This window comes from Podarcis melisellensis (genome assembly GCF_964234715.1).
Source record: "Podarcis melisellensis genome assembly, chromosome: 16".
Taxonomy (NCBI): Eukaryota; Metazoa; Chordata; class Lepidosauria; order Squamata; family Lacertidae; genus Podarcis; species Podarcis melisellensis.
Window position 1 is genome coordinate 33,704,770 of NC_138533.1, and position 22,000 is coordinate 33,726,769.

General features: G+C 41.9%; 1 protein-coding gene across 6 annotated transcripts in view; it reads right to left on the reverse strand.

The window, feature by feature from the left end:
- SFSWAP (splicing factor SWAP) overlaps positions 1–22,000 on the reverse strand; it is a 102,306-nt gene that overhangs the window by 55,354 nt on the left and 24,952 nt on the right. For all 6 annotated transcript variants that reach the window (XM_081893293.1, XM_081893292.1, XM_081893294.1 and 3 more), the window contains 3 exons: positions 8,825–9,071; positions 7,005–7,136; positions 6,552–6,645 (listed from right to left, as the gene is read on the reverse strand). In XM_081893293.1, the coding sequence (XP_081749419.1) occupies positions 6,552–6,645; positions 7,005–7,136; positions 8,825–9,071 (473 nt within the window). The remainder of the gene's footprint in view (positions 1–6,551; positions 6,646–7,004; positions 7,137–8,824; positions 9,072–22,000) is intronic.

The window sequence follows — 22,000 nt, forward strand, 5'->3', positions numbered from 1 at the left end:
AAGATGAACTGGATTCAGTTACCTGCATATCTACACTTAAACTACTAACCACCCCTAGAATAAGGCCACCTCTACTTTTTCCTTTCTTGCAAGAACTGATAAAGTGCTAAATCCCAGTAGCTCAATTTCTGGAGCCTAAGACCCCTGTAAACCAATTAACTGAAATTGGGGGAAACTTAAAAAAGCCAAAACCCCAGATCCTTCAACTTGTAACCCCACCCTGAGATAATCTGTGACAACAATTTTAATGATATTCTTTGGGGGCCAAAGCATATCTTTTATGCCACCTGAGAAGGCTGCAATGTTTTCTTTGATTGTGCTAGAGAGTGAGGAGGAAAGGAAGTGGTACTTGAATGAAGCAGATGGATTCATGACTGGCCCTGTGATTTGCTACTCCCACCTAATATTCGCTGGATGAGTTTATCCCCTCAAAAATCAGGTAACTCACTAATGGAAAACAGCAAGGTGAACTCTGCAGGTTTGTAAATCACAGATGTTTGAGTTTTGAGAAATGCCTGAAGTCAATGGTGTAAGTGAAATCATTACCAACATACTTTACTAACAAAACTGGAACCCTCTTTCTTAGGAACAATGAATATGAGCCGCCAATGGTATTTTAGAAACTTAAAATGTTTTGAAAGTTCTCAATGGAAAGCCCTGTTATAAGAGGCAATAGTGGTTTTACTGTCACTTCAACAAGACTGGTGGAGAAATAAAGCGACTAAGAACCATTTAATTACCACAATGCACTGCTCAGAAAAGGCTCTCAGAAACTAAAAAGTTCTTAAGAATTGATGTACGAATTGAAAACTGTACTTTAGAAAAAGTAATGTTCCTTTCTTTAAAAGGTTCTTTGACTACCTCTAAGTAGCGATTAAATCCCCCCCCCCCTACAAACAAGGTTTGAGGATTTTCAATTATGGAGAGGGGCTCATATTACAGGATTTCAGATTGTAGGCACTTAATAATAATTTAAAGAACAGAATAAGCAGAATGCTTAGTTTTAAAGCTCCTGAAAGTGTTTAAATGACAGAAAGAAGGCAGCTCATGTTGGCCAGCACCTGGCAGTCAGCAGAAGCAATATTTTGAATGGAGCAACGACTGAAGTATCAAACAACACTGGCTTTGCCAATAAAACCCGCTTCTGTGATTGATGATGGTGATGATGATGATAATTTTATTATGTATGCCCCACCCATCTGACTCGGTTGCCCCAACCACTCTGGGTTGCTTCCAACATATATAAAAACTTAAAGAAACATAGCACATTAAAAGGCTTCCCTATACAGGGCTGCTTTTAGAGGTCTTAAGGTTATAGTGCTACTCATCTCCTTGACATCTGATGGGAGGGCATTCCACAGGGCGGGTGCCAATGCCAAGAAGGCCCTACTTTTCGTAGTGAGAGAACTGCCAGAAGGCCCTTGGCACTGGACCTCAGTGTCCAGGCTGAATGAAGAAGAAGAAGAAGAAGAAGAAGAAGAAGAAGAAGAGGAGGAGGAGGAGGAGTTTGGATTTGATATCCCGCCTTTCACTCCCCTTCAAGAGTCTCAAAGCGGCTAACATTCTCCTTTCGCTTCCTCCCCCACAACAAACACTCTGTGAGGTGAGTGGGGCTGAGAGACTTCAGAGAAGTGTGACTGGCCCAAGGTCACCCAGCAGCTGCATATGGAGGAGTGGAGACATGAACCCGGTTCCCCAGTTCACGAGACTACCGCTCTTAACCACTACATCACACTGGCTCTGCCAGGTGGAGACGCACACCTTCAGGTATAGAGGGCCAAAGCAGTTTAGGGCTTTAAAGGTGAGCACCAACACTTTGAACTGTGCTCAGAAATGTACTGGGAGCAAGGAAACACACTGGCAAAAGGGTTCTTTAACCCCATCATGCACCTCACCTGCTTACTCTTCAGAATCTGCCAAATAGGGCAAATGGGAACAAGCAACTTGAGGAGCACAAGAGTGCAGAGGCTCTGCCAATATATATGGTTACAGGAGGGGAGAAGGAAGCTGTGTAGAAGCTGTCTAGCTGATAGGCTGCACAACAGAAAGCTGCTATTTACAAACCAAGGAGAAGGCAGTTGTGGTCACTAGGATTTATATTGAGCTCCCAGGCTGATAGCTTAGAGACAGAGAAAATCAAATAAATGCATAAAAAATTTCAGAAGTATTTTGATATGTCACTGTGGTTTAAGTTGCCTTAAAAACAAGCCTGCCAGCTGTTTTTGTGTGTCCACAAGGGATCAACCAGTGTATCTCCACCAGTTCCTCAACCATTTGGTGAGAGGCACGGTCAGGGCCTTGCATTCTCACCCTGCAGTTTAAAGAAGGTGAAAAAATACAAGAAGCCTCTCATAGTATTCTTAACCAAAATCTCAGCATAGGTGAGAGTAAGGCATTACCTCTCTGCACATGCTAGAGGGTCTCGCTTGTGCTGGGCTATAGAGAATAAAAGAGCCACAGGAGTCTTCCTACCCCTCCTCATCTTTTCCATACCCCAGCACAAAAAAAGAGAAACCTTCGCCTCCTCCACAAGCCCTCTATGTGTTTCAGAGGACTTGGAGTGGAAAGCCAAAATTGAAGCCATACCAATGATAGTGGACCTCAGCAAATTCTCTATTCAATTTTAAGGAGAATGGGCTCATTAATGTTGAGCTTTTTTGCTTTCTTTGTTTTGTAAAAAACCCCCAAAAGTTTTCAATTCCACCTTTGAAATCCCAGTAATGTCTGGGAAAATCCAGACGTATGGCAGCCCTATATTAATTTTGATAGCTATAAGGAATTCTGTCTGTCTCTTAGTGCAGCTGCAGATCATTGAGCCTGAGCTTCCACAGCTGCCACACACCATGAACCACCATTGGCAGGGTTGGCAACAGCAGAAGCAGGTATGTACTATGCCTATGCTAATGTTTTATGCTCTTGTTAATAATGCTGTCTTAAATGTGCATTTTACAGTTGACTTCCTTTAGTAAAATTTTCTTTTGGAATGTTTAAGTTAATTTTTTTGTTAACTTTGCAGTGTTAAATATGCATTCTGTAGTTGACCTCCTCTGTAATCTTATATTTTGAAACCTTTAAGATATTATTTTAGTTTCTGTTAATTATGAATGTGTTGTTGTTATTGCTTAGTTGTTTAGTCGTGTCCGACTCTTCGTGACCCCATGGACCAGAGCACGTCAGGAACTCCTGTCTTCCACTGCCTCCCGCAGTTTGGTCAAATTCATGTTAGTAGCTTCGAGAACACTGCCCAACCATCTCATCCTCTGTTGTCCCCTTCTCCTTGTGCCCTCAATCTTTCCCAACATCAGGGTCTTTTCCAGAGAGTCTTCTCATGAGGTGGCCAAAGTATTGGAGCCTCAGCTTCAGGGTCTGTCCTTCCAGTGAGCAACTACAGTGGTACCTCGGGTTAAGAACTTAATTCGTTTTGGAGGTCCATTCTTAGCCTGAAACAATTTTTAACCCGAGGTACCATTTTAGCTAATGGGTACTCCCGCCGCTGTGTGATTTCTGTTCTCGTCCTGAAGCAAAGTTCTTAACCCAAGGTACTATTTCTGGGTTAGCGGAGTCTGTAATCTGAAGTGTCTATAACCTAAAGTGTCTGTAACCCGAGGTACCACTGTATTTGACTTTCTTCAGTAATGTTTTACTCTGGATGTTTTCTTGTTTTAGAGATATTTTTCTTAAAAATGTAAAGTGGTACAGAAATGAAATGAATAATAATTTTAAAATTCCATGTTTCGAGGGAGTGTCTAGTTGCTGGGGGCAGTTACAGCAGGAAAAAAAGCTTTTGTCTTGACACTCTGCCTGTGGCATTTTGAAGGACTGACTGGCCACCATATGAAACAGGATATTCAAGCAGAGGGTCAATCAAGTGAAGATGATCAGTCCCCTGATGGTATTATCCTCCAGCGGTTCTCAATTTCTAAAATCAGGAAGCCTCTTTGCCTAGTGCATAGAGACATTTGTTGAATTGCTACAGGCAACAAACTATTTGCAAGTCTGGCCTAAATCCCCCCTGAGCCCTCTGGCACCTGGCCATTAGACTTACCTGATCATGTACTAGCACCCTTTACTCAACAGAAAATAAAATCCAGGTGGAAACTAAATAAAGGGCTTTTAAAAAGATCAACATGATTAAGTGAAAAATATATTAACTAACTATATTTCACCTGAAAACATGAGGAGTTGTTATACACGGCATTTAATTAAGTAGTGAAACTGTGTACTAATTTATTAGTCCACCCACTACTATTTTCAAAACTAACCTCATCCACATGTGTAATGAAAATGTGTAAAATGGTTTCCTAGCAACTTTATTCTGCTTTATAAACACGAACTTGTACTGCAAACTATTCAGTCCAAATAAACTGAAAATACAAAGGCAACTCATGCACAGGGTTCATTTAATGGAACTCTTTGTGTCAGTATGCCACTTCAAAACGCTGCCTAAAAAAAGGTTATGCTGGGTATCTTTTCAGAGGGCAAAGAGACAACTTGGGCAATTTTTTTTAGCCTTGAATACAATTCTATAGACTAAAACATCACAACTTTGCTGGAAGGGCATATGCAGTTTATTTCAACTAGTGGTTTGCATGGCATCTGTGAGAACATGGAGAGTTAATCATCAGTAGCACATAAGACACCAGGAGAAGCTAGCAAAACTCTGCTCCAGCTGCCCCATAATTTGAGTTTACAAGTGGACACTTCACTCAGAGTGCACAATTAAATCCATCCTACATCTGCTACAGAACAGGTGGATCAATTCTCATATTCATCCTAGAGTATAGCAGTACCCTTTGAGCTTCTAAGGCACCAGCTATCTGTCCCTAATAAACAGGCACCCACCCAAACATTCCCCTATGGCCCAAAGTATGGGACATTTCTGACTTTGTGTTTTCTTTGTGTACAGTATTGTGCAAATCCCAGTGAAGCTTTCAAATCAATAGAAGGGCTATTTGTATGGGTTTCTATCTTTATCTGCTGCTAACCCATGACTCCAGTTGCTGCTCTTTTAGCGCCAAACCTCTCAACAGCCATAGGCCAGAAAAACCTGCCACAGAGATATCCATGTATATCCAATATCCACATTATATCATAAGCCACTTTGGGAACAAATTTTGGCTGAAAAGAGTAGCTATAAACAAAGTGAAACAAAAACATGTCAAGGAATTAAACAGGCTTAACATCTCAATTGCAGCATGTTTCATTTTTGACCAGTACATTGCAATATTTGATTCTCTTTGATTTAAGATGACCAGCACCTGTTGGAAACTTGGATTTATGCAATCACATACTAAAGTTTCAGAGTTACGATTTTCTTGTTGTGTCTGGCTTCTATTTATTTACAGAATTTATATCCCCTCCAACAGAGTGCTCAAGGTGGCTTTACTGTACAATAAAAGCAATACAAAAATACGATTAAAACTAAATCACAGCGGAACAAGAACACCACACCTGGAAGGCAAAAAAAAATCTAAAGATGAGGCAAGCCAAATGGTTCCTATAAAGAAAGGTGACTGTCTGGGTGTTGTTACAGGGAAGGCACTTACTTTTGCTTCACACTAGCTGTAGCTCAGCTGGTGATGGAACATGCAACAGGAGATGGTATTTAATGTCTAAACCACAGGGCCTAGGGCTTGCCGATCAGAAGGTCAGCGGTTCGAATCCCCGCGACGGGGTGAGCTCCCATTGTTTGGTCCCTGCTCCTGCCAACCTAGCAGTTTGAAAGCACGTCAAAGTGCAAGTAGATAAATAGGTACCGCTCTGGCGGGATGGTAAATGGTGTTTCCGTGCGCTGCTCTGGTTCGCCAGAAGCGGCTTAGTCCTGCTGGCCACATGACCTGGAAGCTGTCTGCGGACAAAACGCCGGCTCCCTCAGCCAGTAAAGCGAGATAAGCGCTGCAACCCCAGAGTTGTCCGCAACTGGACTTAACGGTCAGGGGTCCCTTTACCTTTACCCCTAAATCTATTTAGGAGGTTTAAAAGGTAATGACGAGCATCTTATATGCACATGCAAACAATCCAGCATTGAGTAAAGATGACACAGAAACCAAGTAATATGCTGCTTAAAATTTGCTCTGATCACCAGCGTTTTGTTTTTTAATACTTTTAAAACATGTTCATGGATGAAGGGCTAGTAACAGCTGCTACCCATGATGGCCAAGCTCTGCCTCAACAGTTGGAGGCAGCACCCATCTTAAAAACCAGTTGCTGGGAATCACAAATAAAGAGTGTATTGCTGCTCTCAGGTGTGCCTTTTGGGCATCCCAGAGGCACCTGGTTGCTGGACTAGATGGGTCTGCAGGCTCTTCTTATGTTCTTAATGGCAGACCCGCATAAAATGAATTGAAGCAACTTAGCCTTTATTACTGGGTTCATAGTTGCATGTTGCTAGCTCCTGCAAGTTGTTTGGCAAGGAAAAGTGGGATATAATTTTTTAAAAATAAATTTACTAGAGGTGGTTTCTCTGTTCCTGGCTGCTCTAGTCAGGTTCCTATGTACGTAGCATATAAAGCAAGATGTCCCACTGTTGCTTCCTACTCTTAGAAGCCTACCTTTGAGCTGTCACTGGCCTCTTTCTGAAGGAAAAACTGTTTCTTAAATTCATAGTAGGCATTATACTGGTGCCAAGGTTGCAGGAACTCAAACCTGTTAAGGAACAAAAATGCAATTTGTGGAAAAACACACCACAACATAGCAAACATCAACCATCATTTAATATTCCAGTACCCCAAGCGCTGAAAAGCTATCTGATATTCTGAAATAGAATAATTTATGCCTAAATGCCCAGAAGGTATACATTCAGAAGCACAAGCTTCAAGATTCTTAGGCAATAATGCTTTATCATTAACTTCAAGTAGTCCCTTGAATTTTAATAAAACAAATTACAACACATTACACTCAACAGCTTTCTTTGCAAAACAGACTGTCAATAAGAGAGGGACAAGCTGCTCACTTATACCACATCATAAAATGAAGTAATTAAGAAAAAAGGCACTTGCACTCACCTTAGATCATTCTTGGCACGGACACTGGTCTCAAATTTAATCCCATTCCTAGCAACATATTCAGCTAACTTGTCAATCACGGGCTGGATGTCTGGAGGTGGGGGGATGATGGTAACCACAGAAGGAATTGTGCTGAAAAAATTAGCATTTTATTATTTACATAGGTAGAGAACATAACATGCAGCCCTATTAAGCCAGAGGCGGCACTTACTTTTTAAAAATCACCACTGATTTTTAAGTTATGAAATATTTGATCCCCCAAAACGAGCTTATTAAAGAAGCTAGAGCTATCTCTTTTGCATTAGAAAAATCCAGGCAAACATTTAAAACTTTTTATAATCTGCCTAACATCACTTTATTTGAACAGTTCATTTTGGGGCACCAAGATTTATGGCTTTACAAGGTTTTAAAAGTTTTTCAACTGCAGTGCCAGGCAGAATGGAGTGAGAGAAATCTGAAGGCCTCTTTAAAACCATTCCAATTTCACAACTTTCATCAGAAAACAGCTGTATATGTGGAAGTTTTCTGTGAAATCATAAAGGCCAGCAACTTACTTCAGTCCAAAATATTTTCATGCATGCTGGTTTGCACCATTTATACAATCCTGATCCCATTTTACTATACTATCATTTTTAATATATTCCACTGTTATAACATGGTAAGGCATTCAGAGAACCTTCACAATAAACAGGAAGAATAACAGAAGTGTTGGGACACCTTTTACAGAAGTACTAGCATAACCGCTGGTAGATTGTAAGTTGATGAGAATCTAAACAAAAGCCCACTCCTACTTGCGTAATGTGCTCTTAATGCCACACAGCTTATTGTTTTGCTAAATTAACACACTGACCAAGCAGAGATCAATTTCAAACAAGAAAACATTAGTGCTTGGAACAGATTTCAGACAACGATTAACTAGCTGAGGATTTATAATGGGTCCACAGCTACAATGAACTGAACAAACAAAGCTACAAGCCACCGCGGTCAAGGGAAAAAAATGTTTATGTGTACTGAAAATATTAATTTGAGAACTAGTAAACATAGAAAACACCCCTGAGTATGCCATGCATGAACCAAAGCAAGACAGCAAGGGTATGCTGACCATTTGGTGCTTTTTTCCTTAGACACATACCAAAGCCCAAACATCTTAAGGCAGCAGGGAGACATTCTTACTTCCAATGAACATCAATTAACAGCTACAATTCCCGGGGTTCCCTGTGATGAGGGATTGTTAAACCACTCTGGGAACTGTAACCCTGGGAAGTAAATAGCAGTCTCCAAAACCACTGAGTCTTTGGGCTTGCCAATCAAAAGGTTGGTGGTTCGAATCCCCGCGATGGGGTGAGCTTCCGTTGCTCTTTCTCAGCTCCTGCCAACCTAGCAGTTCAAAAGCATGCCAAAAAGTGCAAGTAGATTAATAGGTACCACTCCAGCAGGAAGGTAAACTGTGTTTCCGTGCGCTGCTCTGATGATGTCAGTGTTCTGTTGCGCCAGAAGCGGCTTAGTCATGCTGGCCACATGACCCAGAAAAACTGTCTGCGGAGTGGACAAACACCTGCTACATTGGCCTGTAAAGCGAGATGAACGCCACAACCCCAGAGTTGTTCACAACTGGACTTAACTGTCAGGGGTCCCTGTACCTTTACCCCTTAACAAGCTACAGCTCCCGGAATTCCATAATGGTGTAAAGTGGCATCACAGTGCTGTAAATGTGTGGTGTCAATGTGGCCTTTGTTGAACATGACCTGGGATTACCAGAAACCATAGGAAATGGTTTTGCTCAAAGCCAAACTCAAAGGGACAGGCAAAAAATAGGATACCTTGTTGAAGTAGTCGTGGCAGGCATTACACCACTGGTGTCATCAGTTGCCTCTGAAGATGGCGGTGGTGTAGTGCCAGGAGGAGGTGGTGCTGTCATTGTGGCTACTCCAGTAGTGCTAGACACAGTCACTCCTGCTGGTAGTGCATTGTAATAAGTTGCCATGTCAATTCCTGGGGGTGGAGGGGCGAGGCAATATGATCCATCTGGCAGCATGTAGTAACTGTAATACATGGCTGCCATAGTTGCTGTAAAAAAAGGAGTTTATGATCAATAGATCAATATTTCAGGCAGTTTGAAGAGGGAACAAAAAAAAAAAAAAAACCAAAAAGGTCCCACAGCCCATCCCCTGCACTGTTGCTACCACAAGTGGAATATCGCTTAAGTTAAAATTTCCAACTTCCTAATGCATTATCCATTTTTCTTGTGCAGAAAATGAGAAATAGCATTTTGTCAACACATTCGGGTGAAATGAGGCAGACACATCCAAGGCCAAATGGAAACAGCACTGTAGTGAATGAGGAAGTGGAGAGACGTGCAAAGAATCTAAAGAAATTGCCATTTCCCCCCTTTACAACTTAATTCACTTTCGTGTGCCCTTTTAGGTATATTAAAGCCATGCTTGCCTGATTAAAATTAGGAAAATGTAGTAGCTTTCTTTCTGACTGTATAAAGTTATACAGCTAGGATTTGGACTTTTCAGCATCATTAACATTCTGCACCGAGTAAAGGTACAATTTGCATACATTGCCCAACATGAACAATTTTGCATATAATCCAGTATGTGTCTATTCTGGAGCCCTGTATTCAACCACTAGAACTCTCCCCAGCATCAATTTCAGAAGGCCTTTCAAGCATGCCTGCACAGTGCTCAAAACTTGCTTTGTATATGCTTATCTCCTATATATTTGCTATGCATTTGGATACCTCTTAAAGGATCAAAACAAAATTTTGCAGGTTGTTTCCTGAGATAAAAAAGCAGGGCCACGCTGATCTGGGGTGAGGGTCTTAGAATTCCTGAACCATGTTAGGTACAATGCCACTAATACATATAAAGGAATCCAAAATTACTACACAGTTTTTATTACTACTTTCAATTAATCAACAATACAGAAATGTAGTAGCTACTCTTGTCAAACCTAGTGATTACCCACGGGACGGTTATGATCCCAGCCCCCATCTGAAAAAAGGAAAGGAAAAAGAACAAAAAGATTTTGGGTAGCTACTCCCAGCCAACAGGAAGAACAAGTTGCTAGGAAACAAGTGTTAACAGCCAGCCCTTTCTGGTTAGACAGAAATGTTTGTTAGGTGAGCATTTTGGATGATTATGAGAGGACCTAGAGAAGTAATCAGATTGGGGAGAATAAGGAGTAGGTTAAGAAACAAAAAAGGTGACAGTGCAGGGATTTGAAACCTACTACTATAGTAACTTTAACAATTGGTACTGCAAACTAGTTTTGACATGAGTTGGCCACCTTAGTGCAAAACAAATTTTGGGAACCCTTTTCATGGGTGTCAAAGTCAATTTTGCTAAAATGTCAAGAATGAAATTATAAAAGTGCACTATTCAGTCACTTTGGAACCAGCAAGGGTTTCCAAATAATCCTCCCTTCCTTGTCTATTATGTCCAGACTTGTATGCATGCTCTGATTCCATGCAGGCACATAAAAAGTGCAGGATTCATTGCTCTAAAAATCCCAGACTTCCCTTAGCTTTCCAGCCCTTGTGGTTGCCAAAAAAAATGAAATAAATAAAAATTAAGATGCATGGGATGTGCTTTCCAAACTCTCCAAAGCCAGAGGGATGGCTGATTAACTGTTCTTGTTTTGTGGGTCGAGTCCTGGTGCCCTGCCCTGCTTCCTGTTCCCCTTCTCATCTCTAGCAAAACCAGAATAACATATGCTCCAGGATAAGTAACCTAACCTAAGTAATGACTATGTAGGTGAGTAAAATACATTAGAATCATACATTAAACAGACTGACTTTTTATTGTTTTACTTTGGTACCAGGCATGCCTACTGTACAGCTGTTTCTTCTGACATTAATATTGGTTTGATAAAAGCTAGGTGGCTGAAGCCCTATGATTTGAATCACCAGGAATCATGTAAGGTATACTTCTCACTAGGAACTTAATTTTCATCCCATGTTGGCTTGTATCCTCAGGTTGCTAAAGCAGCTGATACTGGTGTTAGTTGGTGTTGCCCTCTTTTCCCACAGGGCAGTTGATTGTGATTTTGTCAGTGAGACAGAAAGTTACCTGTCAAGTTGGTTTGAAAATGTGTTATTCAACTTAGCTTAAGCTAGACTGCTTAGAAGTCAGAGTGGGAAAATGTTTGATTTCTTCCTAAAAGCCTTGAAATTTTGATGCATCAGCTCTGGATGGTTCTGAAACATGTATTGGGCTTTATTTTATGTTTAAGGCTTCAAGGTACCCTTTGTTTGCTTAAAATTCTCATGGAAACCTCACAGATTGGAGAAAGCTTGATTAACAAGCAATAAGATATGTCATAAGCTGCCCTGGGAGAAATTTGATGAAGGGCATATAGAAATACTTTAAATAAAAATAGGTAAGTGTGTCAGGTTTGTTGTTGGCATATATAGCCTTTCTGTGCTATGGCTGCTAGCTTTACTTCAAGGAAAACTGGTTCCCCTGGAATCCAGTAGTTAAAGCATGAAGCCTCATTCCTTTCCAGGCAGAAGTTGTAGCATTATTACATTTTGGGGCAAATTGTTTTTGTCTGCATCTTTCCTTGACAAGCTTATGAGCGTAACAGCTGAAGGCTGACCTTTTTCTCATCTCTTAAAATGAAGTTTCTAGATGACTTGGTACTGGTAAATTCAATTCATTTTAAGATGCTGGGCATGGATCAGTCTCTTGTGACTCCACATTGCTTACTTTAAAGGAATGTGGTAGAGATGTGATTATCTTTGAGCAGGGAAATCCTTAAGCAGCAATTGGGCTGTTCAGATAAGACAATTTTGAGTGGGAAACTCATCATACTCGATATATGAAAGATAGATAATGTCAGAGTGCGCACAGAAGTTTTAGGTTTCCTGCAGGATTTTTCAGTAACTTGAGTTATATTTGAGTAAAGGATATACTCCTAATACCCACCTTCCCCCCTCCCAAAAGCAGCTGCAGCAAAAATTATCATTTGGTAGAGAAAGAGATGTTTGGGTTTTTTAAATGACCAATATGTGGGGAAGTGCTGATGGCAACAGTCACAAAATGGCTGCGATGGGGAGCATGGCATAATACAAAATCAGAGAGACAGCCACCCATGACGAATTCTGGACACAATTTGAGAAGGATATTGACAACCTAGAACATGAACGGAAGAGGGTGACCAAGATGAAAAAGGGTCCAGAAACCAAGCATCGTGAGGTTGAGGGAACCTGGGTATGTTTAGTCTAGTAAAGAAGAGTCTGAGAGGAGATTATAGAATCATAGAGTTGGAAAAGACCACGAGGGTCATCTAGTCCAACCTCCTGAAATGCAGGAATCTTTCGCCAAACATGGGGTTCGAACCCTGAAATTAAGAGTCTCAACAATGGAACAGACTCACACAAGAGGTGATGGACTCTTGTTCCTTGGAGGTTTTAAAGCAGAGATTGAATGGCCACCTGTCATGTATGATCTAGTTGAGATTCCTGAATCGCGGGGGGGGGGGGGGTGGACTAGCGGACTCACAGGGTCTCTTCCAACTCTACAATTCTGTGATTCTATGAGCCTTATCATAGGAAGTCAGCTATGTCCTGTTGGTCCTGATAACATAATATTGATTTTACACGTACACACACACTTGCTGTAATTGTGTTGTAGCAACACGGAGCTTCCCCACATCCAGGATCACCACATCACACTCATTCTCATTTCACAGAAATCACTTAGAAGGTACCTGCACATTTCTTTAGGGGCTAGAGATTTACTTTAAGAATCAAATAAAAAGAAAGCTTAGGGTCTGGAGCCCCTGCCCATGATCAGAAGTGAAAGCCTTTGCAGGTCTCATTGCATCTATGGGCACTGGGTTGGTGAAAAGTTACTTTCGCACCATGTTTTTGATGATCCCCTTTAACTGGAGATGCCAGGACTGGGCCTGGGACCTTCTGTGTGCAAAGCATGTATTCTGCCACTGAGAGATGGCTTTGTAATGTCAAGTGACAACGGATTATGAGTGGATATTTGCTGAATGACTGTTATTTAATCGGGAAACTTTTTTTAAAAAATAGTTTTTGAGTTAATGTTTGTTTGCAGTAGCAGAGTATTGGCTATGTAAGTTATTTAAAAACTGTACAGTGGTACCTTGGGTTAAGAACCTAATTCATTCCAGAGGTCCGTTCTTAACCTGAAGACCACTTTAGCTAATGGGGCCTCTCGCTGCCGCTGCGCCACTGCTGCACGATTTCTGTTCTCATCCCGAAGCAAAGTTCTTAACCTGAGGTACTTTTTCTGGGTTAGTGGAGTCTGTAACCTGAAGCGTCTGTAACCTGAGGTACCACTGTAGTCTGTTCTCCCTCTTCCACCAACGTTCAGTTTTATTCAATAATTCAGTGTTACTGTGTTTGCACTATAGATGTCAAAGTAGCCAACTCACCATACAAAATTCTACTTTTTATACTTTTCTATTGCTAATTCCACTTTTTGTTATATTGCTGTGTGCTCAGTTGTACAGATATCTCACATCTTACGCTTATTTAACTTGCATGATCGCAGCTTACATGAAGAAGCGGAAAATAATTAAATGAATGGAGGCTGGAAGAAACCCATTCTCCATTTGCTTGTTTCCACATGCCCCTACAAAGGTACGATCACAGGCTTACCCAGCTTAGGGAAGCCAGTGCAAGGGCTCTGGCAAGGTGGGAGGACTCCAGGATGTTGCCTTCTTCCCAAAGCTGGGAAAGCACTTACAGGACTTTGGGAAGGAGGTGAGAGGACTCCAGGACGCTGCCAGAGCCTTTACGAATCCTCTCCCAAGCTGAGCATGTGCCTTCCCGAAGCCAGCTAAGTAGCCCTCCTTGCTGGGGGCAGGAAGGGTGGTTCTGCAGGTTTCAGACTTTAGGCATTTTTGCGAGTATGCATGGCTTCTCATTAGCAAATGGTCACATAAGATAGAAATTACCTGTACTCAGTTGTTGGTTGTGTTTTTCCAATAGTTGTATTTATTAACTCAGGAACATAATCTTTTTTTTTGGAGGGGGGAGGGTGTGTCTCCCTGTTGCCCAGTTTGAGAAGCTGTAGTTCAAATGAATCAATTTCCACGAGCAACAACTGCTTTCAGTGACATACTAGTTCACAAATGAGGAATTCCTACATGCATATTTAATTGAATAGCACGTTAACAGCTGTGAACTTAAAGGTCCTTTTTTTGTCTCAGGAGGGTACATACCTTCATTTCTTTTGTGCCTGTAAAATGCATGAATTATGCAGACCTTTCGCTACTCATGACAGTAGGGAGATTATTCCATAAACAGCTGGGCTATTTTATATTGGCGTTCCTGTAACAGGTAGCAGTGATGATAAAATAACAAAATGCTTGCAAACATGGACATTTTAGTCATGTCAAGCTTTGACACTGGGCTCATTTGTACTTTCCCATCCTGTTTGCCTTCTATCTTTTTGAGTCCTGAGATGCAGCTGCATTTAACTCACCAGGAGGGTGTTAGCTATGCACTTTGTTTTGGAGGTGTATAGTTTCAAATTTCTAGGAATTCTGGGGGTACTCCTAGAGCCAGATTGCTTGATGAAAGAACAGCAATGAAAACCTGTGGCCCTCAATATTTTTTTCCTATAGTGCTTAGTTCTAGGGAAATACTGGACATTTTCTAGAGAGCACACCAGTAGAGCCCAACTTGCCTGGCTGTCATCCCACACAGATTGGGAGTACAACCTTGATCACCTTCAGAATCCTTGACAGTGTAAACTGTGTTATAGTTTAAACTTTTCGTATGATTGAAAGTTTTATGACTTGCTAGGTCTTCTTTTATTAAATATGCATATATGATGTGGCCTAGTGACATTTTTTTTTACACCAAAGCATTTGTTAATTGCTCCTTAAAACTACAGGTTTTAAGTTTAAACCCAGATTTCAAGCAGTATTCCTTTACTGCGGCACACTCTCTATTCCCACCCTCTTTTCTGAAGTATTCTTGAAGAATTTTAAGTCTGAGAAGGTGCCACATGAAAGAGATTGAAGTGTTACAATTTAAGATTTCAGTTTCCCATTTGCCATTGAGCAATATTCTCTTAAGTCACTTTTTAAATAGTTTTTGTTTTGTTATTTTTAAAAAATGCAGTTTAACAGAGTGATTACTGGAAGATCCCTTGTACTAGGTCAGACTATTAGTCATTCTAGTCCAGGGTTGTCTACTCTGACCACCAGCAACACTTCCAAGTCTGAGGCGGAGGAAGGATCATTCCCATAGTTTGCCACCTGATCCTTCTACTGGAGGTGCCTGAGACTTAAACTAGTACCTTCTGCAAGGAAAGCAGGTGATTTACCACTGAATTATGGCCTCTCTGTTGAAAACACATGCCTTTTGTACAATTCACCATGAATGTTGTAATGTTCCTGATGAAGATGGGTGTGTGCACATGCACAAGAGCTAAGAACACACCCATTTAATTAAGTGCGCTAAGCAAAACAATTCGCTAGTATGTATACAAATGCTTTGTTCCCCAAATACAGCATGGTGTCAAGCTAAGCTCTGCAGAGTTAACAGTAGAAGGCAATCTCATGCTGTGCCATGTTGACAAACCTACATCTGCTGAGTTCTGATAAAAATTAAGTCTCAGAAGCAAAATAATTTTCAAAGAGAGAGAGAGAAAAAATCCCCCTTTGGGCTAAAGTGTGCCATACTTCTAATAGTAAGAAAAAGGTGAACACTGGACAAGAAGCCTTTTACAGGCAACAACATACACCAGCAATGAGTTATTGGCACTCGAATGCAACTCTGGGCTGTGAATGATTAGAGACAAAAGGAATTAACAAATACTTATTTGCCCTTTTTAAGAGGAGGGGCACAACTTAATTTTCAGTGTTTTCATCAAGGAAATCATCAGGGTAAATTGGTTTGAGTACAGCACACTTTAACACCCCATCAAATCCAGTAAGACATCACCAAAATGTTAACTGAATCCACATAGCAAGTCTTCTTCTTTGGCGATCACTCGTAGCCGAGTAAGGTTGTCTTCCATAAACACAGTTTTAACAATGAGTCCGTAAGTGACTGTGGAGGCCAATTCTGGATCTATCAAAATATTACCATTAGGAAGGGGAGATGCTGTAACTTGGTATCTGTGTTTCTATTTTGTTTCCTCCTCTCTCCCCTTTTTCATTTGGTGACATCTCTTTTAAATTTAACTCTGAGGGAAGGCACTGTTTGCTTTCTATTGATCTCAACTTTTTATTAATTTCAACCAGGGAAAAATTTGAAGCAGTGCTTCTCAAACCTGGATCCCCAGCTGTTGTTGGACTACAACTCTTATCATCCATAGCTAGAAGACCAGTGGTCAGAGATGATGTAGTCCAACAATAGTTGGGGACCCAAGTTTGAGAAACACTGTTTTAAATAAATGAAGCTATTTGAACCATCAGACTGTTTATAATGGCCTGTGTAAATGAACCAATATCGTGGCAGGAAAGAGTGGGCAAAGCATCAAAAGCATGTTAGCAAAAGCGAGTGAGTGCTTCTTGTTGGGACCTGCAAGTTTCTTATCTGCACTTGAAACTGAAGAAAGGAATGGAGAAGGTGAAGGACCAAGCCAGAACTTAAGGAAAGGTAAAACTGAATGACCTGGCAGTAGCGACTGCACTCCAAATCTTCTGCTATTTTGGTCAAAGAATGAGCAAGGCATTGTTATTTGGGGTTGGGGGGATAACATATACCTCAGTTTCATGGTACCTTACACTGTACTTGTGAATGTGCTATGACTGGCTGCACACCTTCAGAAGAACCATTAAATTTAGGAGAGGGGCAAATATTTGACCTCTACAAGTTTGGAATGCAAAAAAAATTAGAATTTCTAGAGAAAAGAAAATACAAGTTTAGCCCTCTAAATAAATGCTCAAATGTGAATCACACACATAAGCTTTTATAGTTAAAAGAATTCAGTGTAGGAATACACAGTAGACTGGAAATTAGAGAAAAGCACCTCTTTGGTTATCCAAATTGGTATTCCAAAATGCATAACATATTCCAGTATGCGCTGTTAGAGGAATTCTTAGTTTTAAGTCAATCTGAAGAAAATCATATGTTGTATTTATTATTGTGACAAATTATGCATATTTATTACCATCAATCCAAAGAGTGTGGAGATTGCTTTCTATCTCATGGAGAAACATTGATAATTACCACCCATTGCTTCTGGAAACTTCAACAAACCAACTCTGTACTGAAATGTGGCCCTTGTCTGTACTGAACCGAACCAGATTAATGTATTTGGCAAGTGTACAGAGAACCAAAACAGAAATCCATTAATTTGAGCTGCCCTGTTCATCTCCAGGTATAAAGCATTAGCGCAAAAGCCATGTAGGTTTTGATTTTGGATTGAGTTCCTAGGTAGTGTTAAGGAACAAAAAGTCTTGTGATAAAAGAAAATGTACTCTGGCATTCCAGTGCATTATAATACATTCACAAAAGTTTATGTCAGAATACATCTATTTAGTATTTAAGGTACGGTACGACAATGCTGCTTTTGATGCAACAAACATGGCCATTCCTCCAGAATTTAGTAGAAACGATTTACCGTTGTACCTTAGAAGTCGAACGGAATCTGTTCCAGAAGTCCGTTCTGACTTCACAAACCAAAGCACGGCTTCTGATTGGAAGCCATGGAAGCCCCGTCGGACGTTTGGCTTCCCAAAATAGTTCACAAACCGGAACACTCACTTCCGGGTTTGTGGTGTTTGGGAGCCAAAATGTTCGAGAACTAAGCTGTTCGAAAACCAAGGTACGTTTGGTTCCCAAAGGTACAGTCGTACCTTGGTTCTCAAACAGAATGTGTTCCGGGAGTCCGTTGACTACCAGAACCTTTCGAAAACCAAGGCGTGGCTTCCGATTGGCTGCAGGAGCGTCTTGCAGCCAATTGGAAGCCGTGCCAGACATTCGGCTTCTGAAAATCGTTCAAAAACCAGAACACTCACTTCCAGTTTTTGATCGTTCAGGAGCCGAAATGTACGAGTTTCAAGACATTCAGCAACTAAGGTACAACTGTAGTTACAAACCAGAATGTTTTAACTGCTGTAACCACAAATACCCTTGCTTATCAAGAAAAAGGTAGGAAGTTTTATTCAAACTGTTGATTTAAAAATACTCCTTTTCCTTGATGATCTGAATCCCCCTCCTTAGAGAGACAGAGAATGTTGCTCACTAGTGGTTTCGAGGGAGGCCAACCATTCCCAAAAGAGTAAGTATCAATACATGTGCATATGAGTACAGGGGGAAGAGATATGAGAAGGGAAAACAGTAATTTAAATACTTATCATCTTTCATATCTGAATTACTATATTTGCAAAAACAGCATATGAAAGACTACTTACGCTGACATACATGTTCAACATGCCAGAAATAGCCATGGAAAAGGGGCTCCAATGTCTGAGCCTAAAACTGCAAACCAAGCTTGTGGGGAATATTCAATATTTGACTCCATACACAATAGCATTACATGATTAAAAATGTATAAGACCCTATTTGCATGTTTAATTTATCATCTGGTGCTGACTGAATCATATTAGATTGCATCTGAAGTTTTTGCCGAGAGTGAGTTGCAGACTGAATTATACAACAGTCTGGCAGGGTTCAGACAGGCAGTTTTCTATCAAATAACACTGGTTTTAGGCACTGGCTCTGGTAGGAAGAATTTGGACCTTGTTTTGCTTAGTGGCGGTTAAGATAACCTAAACTAAATAGAGTGATATACCCTGTAATAGTTGGGAGTGTGTGGAAATTGCTCTGTATTATGAGTAATTCAATATGGAGAGTTTAGCATTCTGGGAATCTTAGCTACCATATGGTTTGTTAAGCCCTCTAGTATGGGGTCGAGGCTGTTAAGGTGCTACACTCAATATGCCAGCAAATCTGGAAAACTCGGCAGTGGCCAGAGGATTGGAGAAGATCAGTCTACACCCCAATCCCAAAGAAGGGAAGTGCCAAAGAATGCTCCAACTACCGCACAATTGCACTCATTTCACACGCTAGCAAGGTTATGCTTAAAATTCTACAAGGCAGTCTTAAGCAGTATTTGGACTGAGAACTCCCAGAAGTGCAAACTGGATTTCAAAGGGGCAGAGGAACCAGAGACCAAATTGCAAACATGCGCTGGATTATGGAGAAAGCTAGAGTTCCAGAAAGACATCTACTTCTGCTTCATTGACTATGCTAAAGCCTTTGACTGTGTCGACCACAGCAACCTATGGCAAGTTCTTAATGAAATGGGAGTGCCTGATCACCTCATCTGTCTCCTGAGAAATCTCTATGTGGGACAAGAAGCTACAGTTAGAACTGGATATGGAACAACTGATTGGTTCAAAATTAGGAAAGGAGTACGACAAGGCTGTAAATTGTCTCCCTGCTTATTTAACTTTATGCAGAATTCACCATGCGAAAGGCTGGGCTGGATGAATCCCAAGCCGGAATTAAGATTGCCGGAAGAAATATCAACAACCTCAGATATGCAGATGACACAACCTTGATGGCAGAAAGTGAGGAGGAATTAAAGAACCTTTTAATGAGGGTGAAAGAGGAGAGTGCAAAATATGGTCTGAAGCTCAACATAAAAAAAACACGAAGATCATGGCCACTGGGCCCATCACCTCCTGGCAAATAGAAGGGGAAGAAATGGAGGCAGTGAGAGATTTTACTTTCTTGGGCTCCATGATCACTGCAGATGGTGACAACAGTCAGGAAATTAAAAGACGCCTGCTTCTTGGGAGAAAAGCAATGACAGGTAAACCTAGACAGCATCTTAAAAAGCATAGACATCACCTTCCTGACAAAGGTCCGTATGGTTAAAGCTATGGTTTTCCCAGCAGTGATGTATGGAAGTGAGAGCTGGACCATAAAGAAGGCTGATGGCCGAAGAATTGATGCTTTTGAATTATGGTGCTGGAGGAGACTTTTGAGAGTCCCATGGACTGCAAGAAGATCAAACCTATCTACTAGATTACTAGATAGCAAGAAAGTAATGGGAAGTGCCTCTGGCTGAGACCCTGGAGATCCAATAGACACTACTGGGCTAGATGAGCTGATCCCCATCATGGGCAACTTGAAGCCCATCAATGCACTTCCCATGGTCACCAAGAAGGCCGAGGTGGGAAGAGAATACTGAACTAAATAGACCCTTGATCTGATCTAAAACGGCTCTTATCTTCTTAATAGGTAAACCTACTATAAGGTTTCCTATGACTCTTTAGTGATTGCATGTACAAATAGCAAACATATCTGTGATGGGACGATGAGCTGCTTGTGCGTAAAATGCAAGTCCCTCAGAGTTTGATCAGGTTTTCAAACCTCTGCCTGTGACGGAGCCCCTCCAGCATGGCTGCGTCAATCACTAGTAGAATCCAAAAGTGGCTGCTTTCGGAATCGTTTCCAACATAAAAGCTCTTTAACGGAAACACGTCGTCTGGCCTCTCGGCGTGACAGTTTCCGGCGAGGTGTGGGTGTCCCTATAGGAGGTCCTGAGACCTCCCCACTGTTTTCGCTGGAAGCGTCTCTGAGCCATCCCTCCGACTCACTTTCCCTTGGAGTTCTTGCTCGCCCTCTACTGGTTCCCTCTTCCGCTGCTACTCCTCTCTCAACCTCAGTGAGCCTTTGCGCCCCCGGCGCTTTAGATGGCAGTTCCCTGACATCCACCTCCCCTCCAGGGCCCCCTTCACCCCCTCCCGTCTCCTCCCCTACTGGCGGTGAGGAGGTAAAACCCCTGAAAGAACCTCCTTCGTCTTCCGACGTCGCGAACACTTCCCTCCACTTGTTGCTGTTCCTACTCTCTCGGTAATCTTCGTCATCGGAGTCCACTCCCTCTTCCAACTCCGACTCCGCGAACCCTTCCATTTCCTCTTCCTCATCGGTGGTGCCGAAATACTCCCTCCTAAACCTTGCTATCGGCTGAGGTTTCCTCGGGAACCTTTGGTGGAACGTTTCTGTTAAAACCTCGTCATTGACTTCCTCTGCATTCACCCAGGTGTTTTCTGACTCCGGTTCCCCTTCCCACGCCACCAAATACTCCACCTGATTTCCCTTCCACCTGGAATCGAGGATTTCCGCTACATGGTTGCGGCGTTCCCTCTCTTCCAAGGCTGGTCCCCTGACGTACTCCCCTTCACGTCCCCCCCGTATGGTGACAGTAACGACCTGTGGAACACTGGGTGCAATTTCATGTGGTTGGGTAATCGGAGTTTGAAAGCTACCGGGTTGACCTGCTGAATGACCTCAAAGGGTCCCAATCTTCTGGGCCTCAATTTCTTACAACCCCCTTTGAACGGCAACCCTTGGGTTGACAACCACACTTGATCCCCCACCCTTATGGTTTCACCTTCCCTTCTGTTCTTGTCTGCCTGCTTCTTATATTGTGCCTTAGCCCTTTCTAAGTTGAGCTGGAGCTGATGATGGATCGCTTCCATCTCTTCTACAAAATGTTCAGCCGCTGGGACGCTCCATCTCTCCCCTCCTTCCCCTGGAAATGCCCTGGGGTGACACCCGTAATTAGCCAAAAAGGGACTCATCCCTGTGGACACATTCTCCGCATTATTGTAGGCAAATTCTGCCAACGCCAACTTTTCGACCCAATCGTTCTCTCTGTCATTGACATAACACCTCAGATATTGTTGAAGAATGCCATTTGCTCTTTCCGCCTGCCCGTTGGTTTCAGGGTGCCGGGCAGTTGAAAAATTGACTTCCACGTGCAGCAAGCTCATGAGCTTCCTCCAGAACCTGGAAGTAAATTGTTTGCCGCGATCTGAGATCACCCTCAAGGGAGCCCCGTGCAACCTAAAGATGTGTTCTACAAACAACTTCGCTGTTTCTTCTGCTGTGACTGCATGTGAGCATGCTACAAAGTGGCACATCTTAGTTAACAGGTCTACTACTACCATGATGGCTGTTTTCCCCTTGGACTTTGGCAGATCCGTCATAAAATCTATTGATATCGCTTCCCAAGGCCGTTCTGGTGTGGGTAATG